At 65.7% G+C, this 22,214-nt stretch overlaps 1 protein-coding gene across 4 annotated transcripts in view; it reads left to right on the top strand.

Moving 5' to 3' along the window:
* Positions 1-16,788, top strand: part of NFIC (nuclear factor I C) — a 39,421-nt gene extending 22,633 nt beyond the window's left edge. The window contains exons 3-11 of one of the 4 annotated variants that reach the window (XM_086477488.1): positions 7,178-7,249; positions 7,773-7,847; positions 8,004-8,127; positions 8,250-8,374; positions 10,586-10,714; positions 10,842-11,026; positions 12,753-12,912; positions 14,567-14,652; positions 16,485-16,530. In XM_086477488.1, coding sequence (XP_086333614.1) covers positions 7,178-7,249; positions 7,773-7,847; positions 8,004-8,127; positions 8,250-8,374; positions 10,586-10,714; positions 10,842-11,026; positions 12,753-12,912; positions 14,567-14,652; positions 16,485-16,502 — 974 coding nt within the window. In that variant the 3' untranslated portion in view covers positions 16,503-16,530. Of the gene's footprint in view, positions 1-7,177; positions 7,250-7,772; positions 7,848-8,003; positions 8,128-8,249; positions 8,375-10,585; positions 10,722-10,818; positions 11,027-12,752; positions 12,913-14,566; positions 14,653-16,484 lie in introns of all 4 variants that reach the window. The other 3 variants (XM_086477487.1, XM_086477489.1, XM_086477490.1) reach the window with 3 other exon arrangements.
* Positions 16,789-22,214: the final 5,426 nt, after the last annotated feature.

The following is a 22,214-nucleotide window of genomic DNA, read 5'->3' as shown; positions in this document are numbered from 1 at the left end:
GGCAGGATGGGGTCGGTGCTGGCCCCCTCCACCCTTTGGGGTGCTCTGCGGCTGGCAGGGACCCCACAGCCGACGTGCTCAGTAGGGTGGGGAGGGGGACAAGGCTCTGCTCTGCAGTGAGCTTCCCCTGGCAGTGCCTGGTGGCTGAGCCCCCCCCCCCCCCCCCAGGGCCATGTGGGGTGGGAGCAGATGGGTGCCCAGGGCAAGCAGGCGGCAGGCCCCAGGCATCCTGCTCCCGGCACCCCCGGCACGCTGCCATGTGCAGCCGGCCATGCCGCCGGCAGCGGACGGCACTCGGGGGTGGGGAGGGGGAGGCAGGGACCCCCACGCCGTGCCAGCATCTGCGTCTCCCACCGCCTGGCAGCCCCTTATCTCCCCTCACCAGCCTTGCCGCTGGCTGCGGCGCGAGGCAGATGGCACCAATCTGCCGGGGAGCCCGTGCCAGGGCTCTCGGCCCGAGCGCGCCTGCCGGCCGTGCCAGGCCGGCCGTGCCAAACGTCTGCGCGGTCCCTCCAGATGGAGGAGCAGGCGTTTCCCTGGGCAGCGCCGCTTCACCAGCCCCCGCACAAATATTTATCGGCAGGGTTGCGAGGAGATTGATGGGGTGCACAATATTTGGGCTCTGCCGTTCGCAGAGCTGGGTGCTAGCGGGCAGAACCCCCCCAGCACACAGATAAACACGTGCAAATCCTCCTCCTGCTCCAGGTATGTCTCCGCTCCAAGCCAAACAACCGGGGAGGCCAGGATTGAAGGGAGTGAGATAGGCAGAGACCAGCGGGTCCGGGAAGAGAGACTCCCCAACCCGGGAAAGGGCACAAGGGTATGAGACATCGGAGAATCGACAGGGGCTGGGTTCCTGCCCCCGAGAGCTGCATGCTGCAGAGGCAGGGTGGAAGGGGGCTCACCAGTGTGCGATGACCCCAGCCATCTCCGTCCCTTGTGGCGTCACCGCCCGGGGGGACCCGTCGTCTCTGTGCCCAGCCCTGCCGCAAGCCCGGCGGCAGCAATGGCCGGGGCTGTTTCGGCACGCTAGAGCTCTCTGGATCGATGAGCCGGCGACCTTGGGGAGGTCAGGGTTTCCCTGGCTCTCCCGCAGTGCGCCGAGCCGGCGGCGTGCCGGAGCCAGCCGGCTTCCCCGCAGTGCCCAACTGGCAGGGGGCAGCCCCAGCGTCACGTCACCAGTGAACCGAGCTGCCCGTGCTCAGCCCAGCAGTGTCGGCCAGAGTGAGCGGTGCCTGCTGGGAACCTGGCACGGGGTCCCGGATCCTGTGGCGCTGGGGTGGGGGGACGAGGGGCCAGAGTGATTCCCCACGCTGTTCGGTGCCCGATGAATAAAAGATGAGCGAGCTCAGTCTCGCAAGCACCTGCCGTCCCCCGCCTTCGCCACCGCCGTCCCCCCGCACTGGCAAGCGCTGTGCCCTCCCCGGGGCCGCAGTTGCCATCCTGGCCAGGCGCCCGGCTCTGTGCCGCGCTGGCAAGGGACAGCTGGGGCGGCAGATGCCCGCGGCGCTCCCTCCCACCGTCGGCCGTGGGCATGGAGGGAGGGGGGGGGCGGGAACAGACGCCGCCAAGCCCCCTGGCATGCCACTGCGCCCCCGAGCCGGGCTGGCACCGCCAGCTGGGGCCTAGGGTCCCCTGCCATGCTGGCCCCCACGCTGGGGTCTCGATCAGCCCCAGGGAGGGCTTGAACCTGCCCCCCACCCCAGCGCTGTGTGGCCTCAGACTTTGACTGTGGAGCGGGAGATTCCCACAATGCACTGGGAGGGATGCCTGCGGTCAGTGGGGGGGTGGGGGGGGCGGAGGGAGCATTTGGGGGGAGCCATGGGACTGTGCGGGGGGGGGGGGGACGACTGGCTGTGCCACAGCCAAAGGCTGGGCTGTGCCACGGGGCTGTGCCGTGGGGCTGTGTAATGCTGTAGGACCTGCTGTGCCGTGGGGCTGTGCTGTGCCGTGGGGCTGGGGTCAGTGGGGTAGTGAGATGCTGGCAGTCCCCGGCAGCTGCCCAGGGCCAGGCCCCTTGGCAGGGCAGGCAGGGGCAGTGGATCCATCCAGGGCAGACATGGGGCCAGGCCTTGGACCCTCTGGCTGTGCTTGCAGAGCTGGGGTGTCCCCCCACACCCCCCCCCCCGTCTCCCTTCTTCCTCCTGCCCTTCTGCCCTCCTGCCTTTCCTCCTGTCTTCCTCCTGCCTTCCTTCCACTTTCCCTTCCCTGCCTGCCTCCTCCCTGTCAGCTCTTTCCCTCTTTCCTTATTTTTATTTCCTTCTCTTTTTCCTTCTCCTTCTCCTTCTCCTTCTCCTTCTCCTTCTCCTTCTCCTTCTCTTCTCCTTCTCCTTCTCCTTCTCCTTCTCCTTCTCCTTCTCCTTCTCCTTCTCCTTCTCCTTCTCCTTCTCCTCCCTCTCCTTCTCCTCTTTCTTTCCCTTTCCCTTTCCCTTTCCCTTTCCCTTTCCCTTTCCCTTTCCCTTTCCCTTTCCCTTTCCCTTTCCCTTTCCCTTTCCCTTTCCCTTTCCCTTTCCCTTTCCCTTTCCCTTTCCCTTTCCCTTTCCCTTTCCCTTTCCCTTTCCCTTTCCCTTTCCCTCCACTTTCATTTTTTCCTTCCCTTTTCCTTTCTCCCTCCCTTCCTTTCTCTCTCTCCCCCATCCCAGCAGCTGCACCCCCAGCTGCCCCCCAGCCCCCCAGGCGCAGGGGCTGGGAGCCAGCACCCCACGAGGAGGGGTCCCAGGGTGGGGGGAGACACGCAGGGGACTCAGCCGTCCCTTTGTCCATCCCACTCCCAGCCATCCCTTTGTCCGCTGCCATCTGTCCCCGCTCGCCTCTGCGGGCGCCGGCAGCCCTGGATGTGGCCCAGGCCTGGCAGGGCCTAGCGAGGGGGCGGCCACGCCGGCCGCCCTTTTGGGGGGGTTCCCCCCCGGCCGTTGTCTCCCCGCGCCGGCCAGGGTCGGCCGAGGACAAACCCGCTCGCTCCCAGCGCCGGCGCTCGCTCGCAGGCGCCGGCCAACGCGCTCGCGCCTCCCCAGCCTCCCGCCCGAGCCAGCTGGCTGCAGCCGGCGAACGTGGCAGCGGGGCGCGTCCGTGTGTGTCCCCCCCCTCCACCGCCACCTTGGGGGATGCCTCCGGCCAGGACCTCCCCGGGGTTTTTGCTCGACTAGGGGAGGAGAAGCTGCCGCTCCCCCCACGGCATTCGTGGGCTGGCAGGGAGCAGGCTGAGACCCGGCAAACTCGTCTCACGCCCTCGTAGCCCCGCAGCCCTCCGGGCATGGCGGTGGGGGCTGAAGGGGGAGCGGGGTGTTATCAAGAGCACGGCGGAGGGGTCCGGTGCCCCCGGCGCGCCGGCCGGCCCGTCTGAGCCGGGATTTACCCAGCGCACACGGCGTTTCTTGGGGTATTATATAAAGGAGGTTACACAAGCGGGTCTGTTCCGGGTTTTATGTAAGGGCCACCCCAGCCCGCTCGGCAGCGCCGCTCAGACCAGTGGGGCCGCTGTGGGGTTGGGGGTGCTGGGGGTCTGGCAGGGACGGGTCCCCAAATCACCTCCCCGCCCCGCCGCAGCCTTGCCCACCCCTAATCCTTGCAGTGTGGCCACTGCCCCACAGCACTGAGGCTCCTTCGGGTCTCCAGGTGTCCCCCCTACCCTGACCAGGCTGTTCACTCTGGGCCCTAATGATGCACGCTAGTGAGCCAGCCGGAGGCACTGGGGGGAGTTGTGCGTTGCTCCTGGGTAGGTGCTGGGGCTGCAGCGCTACCAAGGGAGAGGCAGGGGGTCAGTTCCCCGGGGGACTTAGCCCCGAGCCAGCCTCACGGGAAACTGAGGCACAGGGCAGGAGGCTGCAGGCAGCAATGCTGAGCCCTCTCCCACCTCCTGCCCTGTCACTAGCAGAGCTGGGAGGGGGGGGGGGGGGGGCGGAAAAAAGCTGCTGCCCTTGCCGGGGAGCCTGGGCCGTGCATACCGGCGCCAGCGGCTCCACCGGCCCCCAGCATCCTCCAGTCTCTGCGCCTGCGCCCCGTGCCGCTGCCGGTAACACCATGCCCTGTTACCGTCAGCGCTCAGGCACCGAGCCAGGGCTCTCCCGCAGCCGCACCAGCCCCAGGGGGCACCCAGCCTGCAGGGACCCCCCTCCAGGACCAGCTCTTCTGCCCGGGGGTCGTTCCCACGCACCGAGGCCGCGGGCAGGGAGTTACCGTGGGGCCGGCGGCACCCTGCCAGCCAGCAGGGCCGGGGTGCCGGGGATCCATAATTCAATGGGTGGCATCGGTCCAGGCTGCCAGCACGGCCGGGAGCCTGGGCAGCCCTCGCCCCCCCCTGGGCACACACTTTGCTATTTTTAAAAGCGATTGGATCAACCTGTTTGGGCACCAAGCGCTCTCCCTCTCCGTGCCGGGGGGGGGGGGACACGACACACAGACCCGGCACTGAACCCTCTCTCCCCTGGACTCCCCACAATGTGGCAACACGGCCCCCTCACCTCCAGCCCCCATCCCGGCCCCAGGGGGGTGCAGAGGGTGCAGGATGAACCCCCCCCATCATCATCAAGACCTGGGGGCACGGGGGGCTCCGCAGGTTTCTTTCGCCTTCCCAGTGCGGCTGAGCCACTTGTTGGGTGCTGGATTTAGCGTGTGTCCCCCCCTTCAAAACGTCCCTTGGGGGGGAAGCGAGGCCGTGGTGGGAGCCCGATGATCCCTTCGCCATTTTAGTGCGCGCCGGCCGGCCGCAGGCAGCCGTCACATGGCGGTGAGAGCAGAGTTTGGCCCAGCTGCGCCGCGCCGGAGGAGGCAGCCAGAAATCTGCTGGCGAGCTCGCCTGGCCCAGCCACGAGGATCGCCGGCAGCTGGGGGGGTACCGAGCCCACGGCCCCCGCCCTCGCACCCACATGGCTCCAGTAGCGGGGACACGAGGGTGCCGGGAGGGGACAGTCCTGCTGCCAAACCTCGGAGCTCACAAAGTCCCTGGGGCTCCTTGGGGTGCCATGGCTGGGACCGGGGTGCTTGGGGTGGGGGGAGGGCCCCTGGGAACAGGGGTGGGTGGGGTGGCATCGGTGGTGCTGGGTCAGGGTGATGCTGGTGGGACACGGTGGGGGGCACCCAGGCAGGCGGGGGGTGTAGCCAGGGCGAGCGAGTGGCCTTGCTGGGTGCCCTGGTGGAACAGGGGCCAGGCTGGGGCGGCTTCGGGGGGCAGCAAAGGGCTGTGCCAGGCGTCCTGGGGGAGCAAAGGTCCATGTGGGGCATCCGGGGGGTGAGGAAAGGTCCGTGGGGGGGCATTTTGGGGTGAGCAGGGGCCATGAGGGGTATCCTGGGGTGAGCAAAGGTCCGTGTGGGGCATCTCGGGGCGAGCGATCGTGGGAGGTCCCGTGGGCCAAGCCGAGGGCTGCGCGGGGCACCTCGGAGGCCACCGGGTGAGGGCATGGCCCTTCCTAGTAGCCGAGGACCCCCGGGAGCGGGCAGCCGGGTGCCATCCCCGGGGGCGAGCGGGGTACCGGGGAGCCCCGAGGCGACGGCGGCCGGGGGGGGCGCGTGGGGAGCCGGGCCGGCCTCGGGGCTGTAACCGCGAGACACCGCCCCGTGCCTTGGCCGGGCTCCATGGCTAACCACTTCCAGAGCCGCTGCGAGATTTGTTGTTTTAAGAGGCGAGGAGGGGCCGTGTCCGGCTGTGCGGTGCCCGCTGGCGCACGGGGGGTCCCTGCTGCCGCTCGCCCCCTTCTCCGGCTCGCTTGTGCCCCGCTCGCTCCCACCACCCGCTCCCGCACGCTTGGGAACGCGGCAGCTTTCAAAATGGGGGGGGAAAAAAAAAAACAGGAAAATGGAGAGAAGGAGGGGGGGAAACACTGCACCCGTCGCTGGGGGAATTTCTGCTCCCTAAAATGGCTGCCTGGAGGAAGCCAAGTGTGCGGGCAAGCGCCCGGGCAAGCGCGCGGGCACGGGGCTGGCTGGCAGGGGAATGCGGCGTTGGGGCGAGGTGCCACGCGGCCGCCGGCGTGAAAGGGCTGCCAGGGTGGTGCGGGGAAAGGGTGGGGAGGAACGCCAGCAATTGGGGAGGGAGACAAAATGGCTGCGTTCGGCGTCGACGTCAAGCGGCCCCGAGGGTGGCGAGGGCAGCGCACGGGGGTGTCGGGGTCGGGCGCGGCACCGTCCCGTTGCCCCCATGGTTTGGCCTGGCCGGCCAAAAATAACCTCCCCGGGAGCTGTGTGTGTGCAAGGGACAGGGAGGGGGAGCACAGGGTGAGGGGGAGAAAAAGGGGGAGAAAAAAAGGAAAGAAAGGGAAAAACCCCAAGCCATGGCAGGCGGGCTGGCAGCGGCGGCCGCTCTGTTTTGACGGTGATGTTTGGATTGTCGCAGCCCTTTCCCGGCATCAGCCAAAGCTGTGAAAGGGAAACGCCAAAGGCCAAGGGGTGGGAGGAGGAGGATGGAGGAACAAGAGGAAGGACGAAGAGAGGGGGAAATACATGGCGAAAGTTTTGGAAGGGCTTTGGGAGCAGCCGGGTGAGGGGCACACGGCCAAGCCTGCACCAGGGAGGAGGGATGCTCCCGAGTGCGGCTCAGGCCCCGGTGGGGTGCGGCTGTGCCGTGCCGTGCCGTGCCATGCCATGCCGGGGTGTGCCAGTGCCGCTAAGCTCAGCGTTGGAGCCGGGTTATTTTTAGCTAAGATGGAGTGGGGACGGTGGGGGCTTCAGGGGTCGGAGCGGGTGCTGCCCCGGGGCCCTGCTGCCCTCCGGGGGTGCTCGGAGGAGGCAGGACAAGGTGCCACGGGGTGGCAAGGGCGATGCCTGGCCGTGGTGATGTTGCCCAGTTGGACAGGGATGGGTCACGGCAGCGGCTGGAGGGTAGAAAGGAGACAGGGAGGCTGGAGCGTGGCCAGGCGGCCGTCACCCTGCCTTGGGGCGAGTCGAGTGCCCTGGGCCGTGGGTTTCCCTCCTGCGGGGAGCAGCACCAGTATCCTGCATGCCAGCGTGGGGCTGTCCCTGTTTCTGTCGCCAGTGGAGGGGGGCCAGAGTGGAGGTGGCTCTTCCATGGTGGCTGGGGACATGCTGGGTGGGTGGTGGCCCTCCTGCGGGGTGAGCCACTGGCCAGAAGGTGCCTCAGTTTCCCCCCGGCAGCAGAGGCTGCTGGGGCAGTTCGCCTGCAGGTATCCCTGGCTTGTACCGGCGTGGGGTGGCTCCTCACCCCGGTGGTTTTTTCTTCTGGCAGATGCAGAGCAGAGCAGCAGCCCACGGACGGGCATCGGCTCAGACCAGGAGGACAGCAAACCCATCACGCTGGGTGAGTGGGGAGGGCAGGGCTCAGGGAGGGGTCCCCAGGGCCCCTGGGGCAGAAGCAGATCCCTCGGCAGGCAGTCATGCCCCCTGCGCCGGCAGCTCCCACCAGCTGCTCCGGTGCCACCGCCAGCCCCAGCCAGCCGCTGCCTGGCACCTGCAATGATCTGGGCATGGCCTCAGCCTCGTCCCGCAGCTGGCAGGTCCCCAATAGGGCTGTGTCCCCTGAGGACAGCAGCTGCCATGAGGGTCCCACAACAGGGGTGCAGCCCCCAGCCCTGCCAGCACTCTCAGCTGCAGGGAAACTGAGGCATGGAGCAGCTCTGGGGTGTCCTTGGCAGAGGGGACCCGTTGGCATGGTCCCTTGCTGGAGGAGGGAAGTGGAGCGAAGCCGGCTGGGGGCAGGGGGTGGCATTGCAGGGGATTTGGGGATGTTGGGGTGCCCTCAAGCATTGCCACAAGACAGTGTGGGGTAGGAGGGGTGGTCCTGTGCCCCCCTCACTCAGGGCTACCTCCTCTTTCCCGCACAGATTCCACAGACTTCCAGGAAAGCTTCGTCACCTCGGGGGTGTTCAGTGTCACCGAGCTCATCCAGGTGTCCCGAAGTGAGTGCCACTGTGATGCCACCACCCCTCCACCAGCTGCCCCCCAGCATGGCAGCATCCCGACAGCTCTCCCATCCCGGCAGCGGGCTGGGGCTCCCCTCCCTGCTGAGTGGGGGGCAGTGCCAGCCCCTCCCTGATCCCTTTCTCTCCCTGCAGCGCCGGTGGTGACAGGCACGGGGCCAAACTTCTCCCTGGGGGAGCTGCAGGGCCACCTGGCCTATGACCTGAACCCCTCCAGCACCGGCATGAGGAGGACGCTGCCCAGCACCTCCTCCAGCGGGTAGGTGCCACTGGGGCCATGCCGGGGCGATGCCGGGACCAGCCTGAGCACGGCCACGAGTCGCTGGCCGGATCCTGCCACGGGCTGGTCCTGATCCCTTCCCTGCACCCCCCCCCCTCCAGGAGCAAACGGCACAAGTCGGGGTCCATGGAGGACGACATCGACACCAGCCCGGGGGGCGAGTACTACACCTCCTCCAACTCCCCCACCAGCAGCAGCCGCAACTGGACAGAAGACATGGAAGGGGGTAGGTGCCTCGCTATAGGGGCCTCGCTATAAGGGCCCTCCCGCTGCTATAGGGCCCCCCCCGCCAGCTCCCTGGTTCTCTACAGGCACCACTGCCAGACCTCCCTTGGGGAAGCTCGAGCCGGGCTGTTGCTATAGGGCCCTCTGGCCAAAGCACGAGCTGGCCATAGGTGCTGTGGTGTTGCTGTCGGGACCCCCAGCAAGTCACCGCTTCTCTAGGGGGGCTGTGGGGTTGCTATAGAGCCCCCCATTTAGACACAGGCTCTCTATAGGTGCCGTAGTGCTGCTATAGGGCCCCCCTGCTTGGGCACAGGCTCTCTATAGGTACTGTGGTGTTGCTATAGGGCCCCCCTGCTTGGGCACAGGCTCTCTATAGGTACTGTGGTGTTGCTATAGGCCCCCTGGTTTAGGCACAGGTTCTATAGGTGCCATGGTGTTGCTGTAGGGCCCCCCTGCCTGGGTGCGGGCTCTCTATAGGTGCCGTGGTGTTGCTATAGGACACCCCATTTAAACACAGGCTCTCTATAGGTGCCGTGGTGTTGCCATAGGCCCCCTGGTTTAGGCACAGGCTCTCTATAGGTGCCGTGGTGTTGCTGTAGCCCCCTCATTTAGACACAGGCTCTCTGCAGGTGCTGTGGTGTTGCTACAGGACCCACCTCCCCCCACCCCCCCATTTAAGCACAGGCTCTCCCTATAGGTGCTCTCTATAGGGCCAGCCCAGCACCCTAGCCCCACGGCGGCCTCTCCCAGCCCCACGGCGGCCGCTGGCGCTCTGGACAGCTCGCTTTCTTGCTTGGTGTTTTTTTTTCCCTTTCCTGTCTAGACAGCTCCAATTAGCTGTTCATTAAGAAAAAGGAGGGGGGGGGGGCTGGGCTAATTAAAGCGATGCTGCGGGGCTGGTATGGCGGCTCCCACGCCCCAGGGCTCCTTCATGGGGGCTGTGGGCGAAGGAGCCACTCGGCTTTCTCCCCCCTTGGCTCTTATCCTGCCTCCCCAGCTGTGGGGCAGGATCAGTCTCGGCCCCCCAGCCCTGCCAGAGCGGGGGGGGGTGCTCAGTCGGGGGCTGGAGGCACCGATCCTGTTGGAAGGAGGCTTGGGGAAAGCAAGTCTTGCGCCAGGATGGTGACCCCCATGTGGTGGGGACTGTGCCCCATCCTGCCCCACCTCAGGTCCCGTGGGGCTGGTGGCGTGGGTGGCAGGTGGGAGGGCAGGAGGGTCCCAGGGGGAGATGTTACCCTCTCCCCAAAGCACGCGTGGCGGGAGGGAGACATGCAGGGGTGTCCCTGTCCCCCCGCCGGTGACCTGATCCAGTGCAGGGGTGAGGGGGGGGTGGCGGGGGGGCTCAGCCATGGCGGCGGCGGGGGGGTTATGGCAATCCCGTACGGGATGTTCTGGGAAATCCTCCTAACCCCTGGCTGAGAAGGGGCTAAACCCATTATGGGGCCTGGGCCAAATGGCCAGAGCTAAAGCCACCATGGTGGGGGATTAACGTGCCCGCTGCCCCCTCCCTCTCGGCCCTGCGCCCCGGGGTGGCCCTCGGGGACCTGGGGGTCCTGGGGGCTGGGACTGCAGGTCCCTGGAGGGGTCAACCCCCTGAGCTGGCACCTTTCTGCCTCCCCTTGGGCTGGCAGGAGGGGGCCCCCAGCCTCGGGGTGCCAGGGGAGGTGGGTGTCCTGTGGGGGCTGCAGGGTCACGGGGGCACCCGTGAGGGCGCCCACTTTGCACCTGGGGTGGGTGCATGCGCACGCTGCGTGCAGCTGCATGCACACACGGGTGCGCTTGCGTGCAGAGTTGTGCACACACGCACACGTAGGCTGATGCCCGGGTGTACGTGCAGGTACGCGCACTCACGCGGCTGCACGCACTCGTGCTGGTGCACCCACGTGCACATGTGCACGCGCGTGCACTTGCATGCACACAGGTGTGTGCACCCTCACACACCCCCATACGCTGGTGCACGCACACGCGGGTGCATGTGCGCACCTGCGGTACGCCCCTAGGGGTGCCCACACACGTGCACGCCCTCCTGCACACGCACAGACTTGCACACGCGCTCACACCCACGCACCCTCCCCATGCCCAGCCTGTCCCCAGGGTGCCCCTCACCCCAGGAACCAGGTGCCCCAACCTCAGGCCGGGCTGGCAGCAGCCCCGGGACGTTGGGGTCCCACGGCGGGTGCCGGGGTGTGACGCTGCGCCCCGCTTTCTCCAGGCATCTCCCCCACCGTGAAGAAGACGGAGATGGACAAGTCCCCCTTCAACAGCCCGTCGCCCCAGGACTCCTCGCCCCGGCTGAGCAGCTTCACACAGCACCACCGTCCCGTCATCGCGGTGCACAGCGGTGAGTGTCCCGGCAGGGAAACTGAGGCACGGAGCGAGCGGGTGAGCGGGTGGTGGAAGTGGGGCAGCAGCTAGCTCGCAGTGACGCCGCAGGGGGGGGGTCTCCCCCCTTCCGCTCTCGCCCGCAGGTATCACTCGAAGCCCGCACCCGTCGTCTGCGCTGCATTTCCCCACCACCTCCATCCTCCCCCAGACGGCCTCCACCTACTTCCCCCACACGGCCATTCGGTACCCGCCTCATCTCAACCCGCAGGACCCGCTGAAAGATCTCGTCTCGCTGGCCTGCGACCCGTCCAACCAGCAGCCCGGACCGGTAAGGATCCGGCCCCATCCCTGCATCCCATCACCGACCTCGCTGTGAGGCACTGGGTGCTGCCGCCAGCTGGGCTGCCGGTGGGGCGTCCTCTGGATCGTCTGCCACCACCGCCATCACCACCACCACCACCGCCGCATGTTGGGGGGCGGTCAGGGTGCTCTGGTGGCACCCAGGTGCCGGCACCCAGTCTGGTAGGGTGTTCCTACCGCTGCGGTTGGGGCTGAGCGGCTCCGGCCGGTGCCTTGCTTTGGTTCGGGAGCGCCGCTGCGCCTGGTCGGTCTTGGCACCTCGTTTCTCCGGCGATGGAGGTGGCATCCCCTGGCTCAGCACGGGGCGCCGCCTTGTAGGGGAGAAGGCAGTGGGTGCTGGGGCTGAGCCGTCAGCCAGGGCTGGGGGTGGCTGGAGGGGAGCGGGGCATCTGGCAGGGGGTGTGTGTGACCGTCGCCAAAGAGCCACCGTCCACCAGCGTGCCTGGGAGAGCGAGGGGCTCTGCGCGCTCTGTCCGCCCGCGCAGCCGGGGTGACCCGTCAGCCCCACCACTGCGTCGTGTCCCTTGGCATCCCCATGGGGGTGGCAGGGCCGCACCGTGCTGCTGTGTGCCTTCCCTCGCCCCAGCACCCCACACCCAGCACCCCCTGGACCCAGCACCCCGTGCACCTCACACACCCAGCACCCTGCACACGCAGCACACAGCGCACCCAGCGTACCCAGCACCTTGCACACCTGGCACCCCTTGTACCCAGCACCCCGTGCACCCAGTACCCCGTGCACCCCGCACCCCATGCACCCAGCACCCTCCACACCCAGTACCCCATGCACCCAGCACCCCATGCACCCAGCACCCTCCACACGCAGTACCCCGTGCACCCAGCACCCCATGCACCCAGCACCCTCCACACCCAGTACCCCATGCACCCAGCACCCCATGCACCCAGCACCCTCCACACCCAGTACCCCATGCACCCAGCACCTCAGGCACCCGGCACCCCACACACTCGGTGCACACAGCGCCTGGCAGAACCATCAACCTGTGCACCCACCACGCCTTGCACCCAGCACCCTGTGCACCCACACCACCGCGGGCTCCTGTCGTGCCCAAAGCCAGGGGTGGCTGCGTTCCCACTCCTGTGCCCCGCACCGCCACTCTGTCCCCTGGATGCAGAGAGGCTCAGGGACCCTCTCTGACCTCTACCTCTACCCAGCGCCTGCTGCCCCTCACCAGTGAGGCCTGATGCCAGGGTGAGGGGCACGACCACCCTTCCCCTGTGCATTGGCTCCGTGCCGGGCTGGCAGAGGCTGAATTCGGAGCAGCCCCCCGCCAGGTCGGGTGCGGGGAGCTGGTGCAGGAGCCTCTGAAGACTGATGCTGCGCCACCGCTGCAGGGTGCCCCTTCCCCGCCCGTGAGCGCTTCAAAGGCCTCCTGCCATCGCAGAGAGGGGGGCACAGCACCCTGGCTCCGGCATGCGCCACCACGGGGCACGGTTCCCCCCCTGCCCCCCCGCTGCCCACCCCAAAACCCCCTGCATCGCCGTGATTTTTCCCTGTCGCCGGCGCCGACCGTTCGAGGGCTGCTCTGAGACCCAACAAACTCGTGCCAGCGGTGAGGGATGCTCCACACCCGTGCCAGGCGGCACCGGGGGCTCACCAGGCCAGCTTTGCCGGTGCTGCGCGTGCTTCCTAATGGCTTGTGCTGTTTGTTTTTCTGTCTGTGTTGTGTCCCCAGTTAAATGGAAGTGGTCAAGTGAAAGTGCCCAGCCACTACCTGCCCACGCAGATGCTGGCGCCGCCACCTCCCCCCGGCATGCCCCGCTTGGCCGTCTCTCCTGACACCAAATCCACCACGACAACTACCGAGGGAGGGACGACCTCACCGACATCACCCAGTAAGCACCCCGCGGCGCCCACCCCTCTCCCCGGCCCGGCTGGCCCCCTCCTCTTGCAGCCCCCCCCCGAAAGGCTCCCCCCAACCCCGTCTCGGTGCTGCTGGGGGGGGTGTTGGCGGAGGTGGCCTCCCCGCAGCCGGGGAGAGGGCGGCAGCCGGCACGCAATGAGTTTGCTGGGTCTCAGGCAGGTCGGAGCGGGCAGGGTTTGGGCAGGTGGCTGTTGGGTCCCCCAAGCCGGGGGGGTTCCCGCGCTGGTCCCAGGGACCAGCCCGAGCCCCACATCCCTCTGAGACGGCCGGGGGAGCGGAGCCGTGGCATGGCTCCCCCAAGCCAATATCCTGCCCAAACCGCCTTCCCCGAGCACAGGCAGGGCTTGTGGGGGAGGCTGTCGCCTCTCTGTGCCTCAGTTTCCCCACCGGCCGGCAGCAGCGGTGCTGCCGGTGACGTGGGGCCCAGCCAGCACAGGCATGGCGCTGGGGCTGGGGGCAGTGTGTCTGGCTGCGCCGCACGGGGCTGCCGTCCTCTCGCTGCCACGGGGGTCCCCGCTGCTGGGGACCCCGAGCAGGTTAAGGGCTGTGAAGCGATGCGGGTGCAAGGACTGCGTGCAGGGCCCCCCCCCCGAGCCCTCAGCGGGAGGTGCCTGGGGGGCCTTCGTTAGCAGCGGTGGCTGATGAGCTCATCCCCCTCTGTTCCGTCTTGGGGGGGCTTTAGCGCCTTGGCCAGGAGGATTTTGGGGCACTGAGCCCGGGGCCACAGAGGGGTGACGCTGGTGTCGCCCCTGGGCTGGCATCTGGGCACGTGCCACAGTGGTACCATCGCCGCACTCCGTGAGGGGGTTGTCCCTGTCCCTGTCCCGCTGTACCCACGGGGCACCTCGTGGTACCCCTGGAGGCTGCCACGTCCCCACAGGGTCGAGCCCTGCCCTGGGGCACCGTCCCCGGGGGACAGGCCACTGCTGGGTGCCACCAGCCAGCCGGCGGGTGTCGAGCTTATGTGGCATGAAGAAGTCGAAAGCCTGGGCGATCTGGAGGGGAGAGCTCGGGGTGGTGTGGCCCGGCTGGTGACAGGGCCATGGCCACAGGGAGGGACCGGGCAGTGCCAGTCCCCCCCCCCGGCTCGGGTAAGGATGCGTGCGGGGGACACTGGCTGTCCCCAAGGGGCGCAGAGGCTAGCTGGCTCTGACTCCCCCCCATGCCCCCCAGCAGCACCCTGCCTCCGCCGGGGGAGCTCCGCGGGGCCGGGGGTCCCACTGCTGGACCCCCAGCTGGGGAGGTGGCAGCAGGGGGGACGTGGCCGAGTGGAGCTGATGGCTCCCATCGCACTCGCCCAGCAGCAGCTCCGCTCGGGAAGCCACAGCGCCGGCACGTCAGGGGAGCACCCGTCTGCGCCTGCACCCCGGGGGGGTCTCGCTCACCCCTCCAGCCTGCCGAAGCCACCCTCCAGCGAGGCACAGGCACGGGTGACACCACTGCCCTGGGCGCAGCATCCACGGCCTCCGCTCTCCTGCCGCCGAGGGACGTCACCCGGCCACCAGCTCCGGGTGCCCGGGACGCCCGTCCCAGCAGTGCCAGGGAGCGGGCCGGGTTTGGCCCCGTGGGGGGACGATGGCGGTGCCACCGGCAGCCCCGTTAACGAGCTCTCGTTTGTTCCCCAGCCTACTCTGCACCAGGCACGCCCCCTGCGAACCGTTCCTTCGTGGGATTAGGACCAAGGGATCCTGGGAGTATCTATCAGGCACAGGTGAGAGCGGGGATGCTGCTGGGGGGACCCTCTTGCCTTCGCCCAGGGCACCGCCGCCGTGGCATCGCCGTGGGCCTCGCCACCGTGGCCGTGGCCGTCGCGGGTGTTGCCGTCGTGGGTATCGCTGCCACGGCACTGCTGACGCGGGCATCCCCACCGTGGGCATCCGCGCCGTGGGCATCGCCGCCGTGGCATCAGTGCCGTGGGCACGGCCACCACGAGCGTGGCCGTGGCAGGCATTGCCGTCGTGGGTGGCGTCACTGCCTTGACGTCACCGCCGCGGGCATTGCGCCGTGGGCATTGCCACCGTGGCATCCCCACTGTGGTCGTCACCACCCGGCGCCCTGTGCCGGGGCCACAGGCGCTGCTGGTGGCTTGGGGCCACCAGGGGTCCCCCCGGGCAGAGGGAGGTCACTGCCGTGCCCGTGCCTGACACCATGAACTCCTCTCCCCAGGCTCCGGCTGTGCCGTGGTGCCAGGCGGGGCGCAGCGAACTGCCCCGGTGCCTGCAGCATCCCCCAACGAGGGGCACCGTGGCCGTGTGCCCCCTCGCCAGGTGGGCGCGGGCACCCTGCTCTCGCCCGGCAGCGCCCGCCGGCCGCTCCGAACCGCAGCGGGACGTAGCGTGCGCCTTTCCAGGGGCTTGTCCTTAGGCCCGGGTATTTCGTGAGCCAGCGCCGTGGGCAGCGCCGCGGGGCCGGGGCAGGAGTGCCAGCCCCTTGCTTCACTCGTGACACGAGTTGGCCGGCCTCAGCAGTCCCAGCAGGGGCAGCTTCGGGAGGCTGCAGCCCTGCCCGGTGGGTGATGCCGCTGCTGGGGCGGGGGGCTGGGGGTGTGGATGGCACCGTGCCGGGTGCTGCACTCACTGGGGGCGAGTACTGGGGGAGCTGAGCCGTGCGGTGGGGCACCCAGAGGTGCTGTGCTTTGCCAGGGTGCAAGCGGTTGGGGACTGTGAGTTGGGACACCCAATGGTGCTGTGCCATAGCAGGGGGCAAACACCGGGGGCCCGGCTCGGACCACAGCCCCCCCGCCTTGCCTCAGTTTCCCCAGTCCTACACGTGGGCAGAGCACACTGGGGTGGGCACCCCGAGGCCTTTGGGTCCCTAAAGAGGAGACACAGGGCAAGGCCAGGAGAGCCCAGGGCACGAGGGTCCCTGCACCCCCCACCCCCCCGGGTGTCACGGCTGCTTGCAGCCCCAGGACCCCAGGGTCCCTGTCCCTGTGTGCGTGTGTCCAGTCATGCTCCGGGAGCTTCCCCAGGGCTCAGGGATGCTCTGCATGGGGAAACTGAGGCACAGGAGGGGAGACAAAGTGGTGTCCTGCATCCCTGGGAGGGGTAGCTGAGACCTGCGGCGCTCGGGTCATATGTGATGGGGCCGGGAAGGGTTAAGGGAAGCGGCGGCCCCGAGCTGTCTCGTTGCCAACGGAAACCAGACATGAGGTAATCAGGACGAACTTGAACTTGGGGCTAGGGCGGGGTGGGGGGGAGACAATGCAAGGGTGGCAGGGGGCCACCCCACCGGGTGCCCAGCCCCTGCCGCCCCCCAACCCGTCCCCAAGAGGGACCGTTCCCTGGGGAGCGTCGCCTTCACCGTGGAGGTGCCGAGGGATCGGCCGCTAAAGAGGGGACAACGGGTGGCCCCCGGCGCAGAGGACGGACAAACTCAGCGCAGAGGTGGGGTCACCAGCCCCGTGCGGGGCAGCAGGGCGAGCCGAGCGGGGTGACAGCGTGGGGACAGCTGTGTCAGGGTGGGGGACACATGCCGGGGCAGGGACGGAGCGGGTCTGCGGTGCAGAGCACTAACGCCAGCCTCTCTCTTCTCTCCTGGCAGTCCTGGTACCTGGGATAACCGCCGCCGTGCCGCCCCTTCGCCTCCCTTCTCCTCTGCTTTAGGCACCCCCAGAGGAACATCCCCGTCCCCGAGCACCAGGCCCAGCCTTGCGGTGACGACGGAGAGCACGGACTCACGACGACGACGACGACGATGACGACGACGACGATGACAAGCAAAACCCACACCCGAAGGAAAGAGCGAGGGAAAGGAAGAAGGAAAAGGGTCAAACTTTTTTAAAAAGGAAAAAAAAAAAAAAAGAAAAAAAAATACAAACAAAACAACAACCCATCCCAGGAGGACCTCCCCCCCCGCCCCCCCCCGCCCCGCCCCGGCGCTGCACCAGAAAACAAAGAAGCGGAAAACAAAGAAGAAAAAAAAACAACAACAAAAAAAACACTATTATTTGCCCTGTCGGCTGGCGCCACGCCGAGACCTGACACAACTCGTGCCAGCGATGCCTCCCGGAGCGGCAGCGGGGCTGCGGCGCCAGAGCCCTGCCGGCCGCTCGCCAGAGGGTCGGATATGCAAACAGCTCTTGACTCTCTCGTTCTTGCCTCGATGTGAGTAGAAAAGATCAAACCCCCCCTCCCCTCCCCACCGCCACCCCCCCCCGGCCCCACACAGACTCTCGGGGGGGGGCTCTGGGGCCGGGGTGGGGCACGGCGGGGTGGGGGGGGGGTCACCTCCTTCCACCGGTTCCCAACCGATGTGGCTGGAGTGCGATGCTCCGTGCCGTGAAAGGGGATGGGCGACTCAAGCGCTGCGGTGGCACGGTGACGCGGTGGCACGGTGGCTGGCTCGGCTTGGCACGAGCAGGTTTCACAAGGAGGAGGGGGGTTGGGGCCACGGAGGGTGCGTGGGCACGGCTGGAGGTGGCCGCAGCGGCGGTGGCACCCCGATTCCCACGGGGACACGGGTGTGGGGACGCTCCCACCACAGCCCCCGTGCGACCCGGGCTGTCACCGTCCGGCCGCGGCACCGGTCGCCGTCTCTCCGCAGCACCTTCCTCGCGCCCCGGCCTGCGCCGGCCCCGGTCCCACGTGTCTCCACGTGTGTCCCCACGTGTCCCCCTGCGTGTCCCCGCGCCGGGGTGTCCGCGGGGCGTGCGTCCGTGTGTCTGAGCTATGCATTCCTGTGGACAGGTACCAGGCGGATGGGGAGGAGGGGGTGCGCTCGTGTTGCACATTTTGTAGGAAATGCACTTTTTAAGAGGGAATCGTCGAGAAAAAAAAAAAAAAAAAGAAGAAAAGGAAAAAAAAATCACAAATGAGGAGGAGGAGGAAGAGGAGGAGGAGACGGAGCCCCCGGCACTGGCTTGCTGGGATGGCTGGTTTGGGGTTTTTTTGGGTTCTTTTTTTTTTTTTTTTTTTTTTTTTTTTTTTTTTTAATACAAAAGGATGGAGAAAAGGAGCCCGAGCGAGGGCAGAGCCAGCCCCACCGAGCCCCCGGCCCCGCGTCAAGTGCCTGAACTGCGTCGGGGAGGGGGCCTGGGACCCCCGGAGAAGCCCCCGGCCGGGGGCAGTGCTGGAGGAAGCACCTGGTTGTCCCTGTCCCACGCGATGGCGGCGTGGCCGGCGAGGGGACACGGGGACATGGCAGTGCCTTAGAGCAGAGGGACCCACGCGGCGGCCGAGGCGAGGAGGAGGAGGAAGACGACGAAGGCAGCAGTGCCTCCAGCGAGATGGTGGCAGCCACGGAGGAGACTGGTCCCAGGCGTGTCCCCCAAGGGACCCCACGCCCCAGGGGACACCGTACGCGTGAGGACGGAGAGAAGCCACCGCGGGACGGCCGGGAGCAAGGGACGTCACCGAGGGCACCGCCGCCACCCGCCTGGCCCCCTCCCCTGGCCCCCAGAGCCGCCCCATGGACCACCGGCATCGCATCCCCCATCCCACCAGCCCCCCACTTCCCACCCCCCGGGATGGCCCAGCGAGGCCGGATCCTGCCCGCCCGCGGCACCGGGGAAAGGGCTGACACAGGAAATCCCGGGAGAGGAGACAAAAAAGAAAAGAAATCCTCAAAAAAGGACAAGAAAAGGAGAAAACCCACCAAAAAAAAAAAAAAAACAAACAACAAAACACCAACAAAAGAAAAAAAGCGCTTGGCGGAGAGGGAAACCTGTTTTTGGTTGTTTTTTTTTTTTTTCAAAGATCCGAGAAAAGAAACACGTGGAAAAAAAAAGACAAAAAAAGACAAAAACACAAAAACAAAACAAAAAAAAAGACAAACTGCATGGTGCTTTAACAGGATCTGGTGACCTGGCTCAACCCAGCCGCGGATGGCTGATGCTGTGCATGGCAGACTGTATTAACCGGCTCTACCTTCCCCCTTCAGCAAAAGAGAAAAAAAAGACAAAAGCGGAAAAAAAAAAAAAAAAAAAAAAAAAAGGAAAAAAAACACAAAAACAAAAACAACAAAAAAATTCTGTATAAAAGAAAAAAAAAGCCGTAAAAAAAAAAAACACAAAAAAAAAACAAAACAAAAAAACACAAGAGAAAAAAAAAAAATCCATGTTTTCCTAATTTGCACGAAATTTTATACCACATGATGTGCCTTGCCTTCGAAGACTAAGTATTACCGGACCCGATATCAGTGCGAGGGAGTCGCTGCATGCCCGGGGCTCCCGGGGGGCCGGGGGGGGCCAGGGGCGGCTGCCCCCCCCCTTCGCCTCCTGCATGGCTTCTTCTCGGCCGGAAAAGTCCCTTTTCTCTCAATTCTGCTTCTTTTCGAACCAATTTTCCCCCCCCCACGACCCTTCGGAAACGTCTTCCAGTTGGTAAAACCGATGCATCCTCTGCGCCAACACCCCGGAATATGCAATAGCCGCTCGGCTGCGCCGGCGAGGGGGGGTCCAGCCGGGACTGGGGGGGTCCGGTGGAGGGGGGGGTCCGGCCACCCCTTTGCTTTGCCTCTCTTATTATGTTTTATTTCCGTTTTCTTTTCGTTTTCCTTCCCTTTTGGGGGGGGGTTTCTTTTGGTTTTCAGCTTCCAGCAACCAAAGGCAGCGAGGCAGGAGGCGGCAGGGCCCCCCCCCCCCCGGGGGGGGTCAGACCCCCACCCCCCCAAATAGACGGATGAGGATGCGGTCGGGGTCCTTGCAGGGACAACGAGGAGACCCACTCCCCATGGCTGAGCCCTTGGAGGGGGGGACCCACAGCATCCCCCCCCCCCTCATTGGGGGGCTCCCCCCCCCCCCCTTTTTAATTGGTTTGCAGAGGGACGCAGGGCCAGGAGGGCTGAGCCCAGCTGCTCTCGTGACAGGAATGGAACCGTGTGAATGTAGCTGTGTCCCCCCCCCGGCTGGTGTCAGGGGGGGTTGCAGCCCCCCCCTCCCTCCTCCCCCCCCCCCCCCATCTCCATCCCCATCGGGTTCATCTCGGGGGGTCCGGCTGGCGCAGCGGGGACCAGGCAAAGGCCCGGCAGAAGGTCCCCCCCCTCCCCGTCACTTTGCCTGTCCCCTGCCGCACCAACCGCCGAGCGGGGTCCCAACACCCCCCCCCCCCAAAAAAAATCCAGAGTTTGCCTTAAAACCCAAGCGTCCCGCCGGCCGGAGAGAGAGAAAGAGAGGGAGAGAGAGAGACAGAGACCCCCCCCTCCCCACCACCCCCTGAGGCTGAGGACAGACGCGGGTCGTGACACCGATGGGCGGGTGGCACCGCGCGTCGCTGCTGCTTTGTAATGAAGAAACGTCGTCGTCAACATTTTTTTTTTTAATTTTTTTTTTTTAATTATTATTATTTTTTGGTGTCCAGAAGTATTAGTGGGGGACTAGAAGGGGGGGGGGGGGGGAGGGGGGTGTCGCGTTCCACCGGGGTCTTACCCACCGGTGGGGGTTGCTGGGGGTCCCAGAGGCCGGGGAACATCCTTGGGAGCCTCTTTCTTTATGCAAGGTGCAGTATTGATTTCTGCAAGGACAATGCAACACGGGGGGAGCGGGAGGTGAGCGTCCAGTTGGGGGAAAAGAATTTTTTTAAAAAAATAATAGAATTTTAAAAAAAAAAAATTTGAAAAAAAAAAAAATCCCCCCCCCATAAATAATTAACAAAAAAAAGGGGGTTCGGGCTAGAAAAGGATCGGCTCAAAGCAAAAAAAAAAAAAAAAAAAATAGAATAGATTAACAAAGGCATTTCTCAGCGGTGACCAGAGCGACAGCCAGCGGAGGGGGGAGTGGGGGGCGCCCGGGCCAGCCCCCCCAACCTGTCCAGCCCCCCCCCCCCCCCCCCCGGCAGCGTGGGGCCTGGGGGGAGGCGAGGGGCGCTGGCGCCCCTCGGGCCTGGACACCCCCCCCCCCGAGGAAGCCCCCGGCCTTGTGTGGGTGGGGGGCACCAACCAGGGTGGTGTGTCCCCCCCGTCCTGCCACCCCCCCCACCCCTTTTTTTGCTGCCTTTACCCCCGCCTCCCCCCCCCCCCCCAGAAACCCGCCCTTGGCAAGAAAAGCACCTTAAACCATGTTTAAAAAAGCAAAAAAAAGGCAAAAAAGAATCAACTCGACGCCAGGCCCCCCCCCCCTCCAGCCCAGAGGGCGGCGGGGGGGGGCGGGGGGAGGGGTTTGTCTGGGGATTTTCCTTTTGGGGTCCGGGGAGCCCCCGCCACCCCCCCCCCCCCGGCATCTTTGCACTGCTCCCCCCAACACCCGCCACCCCGGGGCCGCGTCCCCCCCCCCAGCTCTGCCCAAAGGGAATATGCAAACTCCCCCCCCCCAGACCCCCCCCCCCTCCCATGGGGCGGGGGGGTCACCAGCTGCGTGGGGACAAGTTGCGGGGCGGGGGGACCGACCACTAATTTTTATTAGTTTTATTTTTTTTAATCGTTCTCCCTGGTTTTTGGGGTTTTTTTGTTTTAATATCCACACCCCCCCCCCTCCCGCAGCCTCTGGGCTCAGTGGCCGCAGCCGGGGTGGGGGGACACCCCAGCTCCTGGGGGGAGGTGGGGAGGGGGGGGACACCCCCTTGGCAGGATGGGGACATTGGGGGGAGGGGGGGGGGGGGTGTCCGCTCGACAATCACCGCGCCCGGGGCGGGGGTTTCATGCACTACAGTCTCTCCTAGAGGGTTTTTAGTCGGGCTCGTCGGCTTCAAAACCAGAAAAAATTAATTAAAAATAGTCCTTGTGACCTATAAATAATAAAAAAAAAAAAACAAAAAAATCCAAAAAAAAAATTAACCTGTACATATATATATATCTCTCTCTCCACATATATATATATGGGGCTGCAGGGGCCGGAGGTGGGCACGGGTCCCTGCGGGCCGACACACAGTTAAGGTACTTTAAAGCGCAAAGGAATATATATATATATATAAAAACCCCTATATATATATATATGTCTTGTTTGGTGTTGTTTTGTTTCTTTTTTTGTTTCTTTTTTTTGTTGGTTTTTTTTTTTTTCTTTTTATGTTTTGTACTCTGAGTTTGGAATTGCTGCTTTCTGTCCCCCCCCCCCCGGGCTCCCGCTGCCGGCTGGGGCGGGCAGCACCCATGGGTTACCCCCGTGCGACAGCAGCCGTGGGTTATCCCCGTGCGACAGCAGCCGTGGGTTATCCCCGTGTGACAGCAGCCGTGGGTTATCCCCGTGTGACAGCAGCTGTGGGTTACTCCTGTGTGACAGCAGCCGTGGGTTATCCCCGTGTGACAGCAGCCGTGGGTTATCCCCGTGTGACAGCAGCTGTGGGTTACTGCTGTGTGACAGCAGCCGTGGGTTATCCCCATGTGACAGCACCTGTGGGTTAC

Source organism: Leptosomus discolor, chromosome 24 (genome assembly GCF_034619465.1).
Source record: "Leptosomus discolor isolate bLepDis1 chromosome 24, bLepDis1.hap2, whole genome shotgun sequence".
NCBI classification, from domain to species: Eukaryota; Metazoa; Chordata; class Aves; order Leptosomiformes; family Leptosomidae; genus Leptosomus; species Leptosomus discolor.
Note: the sequence above shows the minus strand (reverse complement) of the source record. Positions and strands in the feature narration are given on the sequence as shown.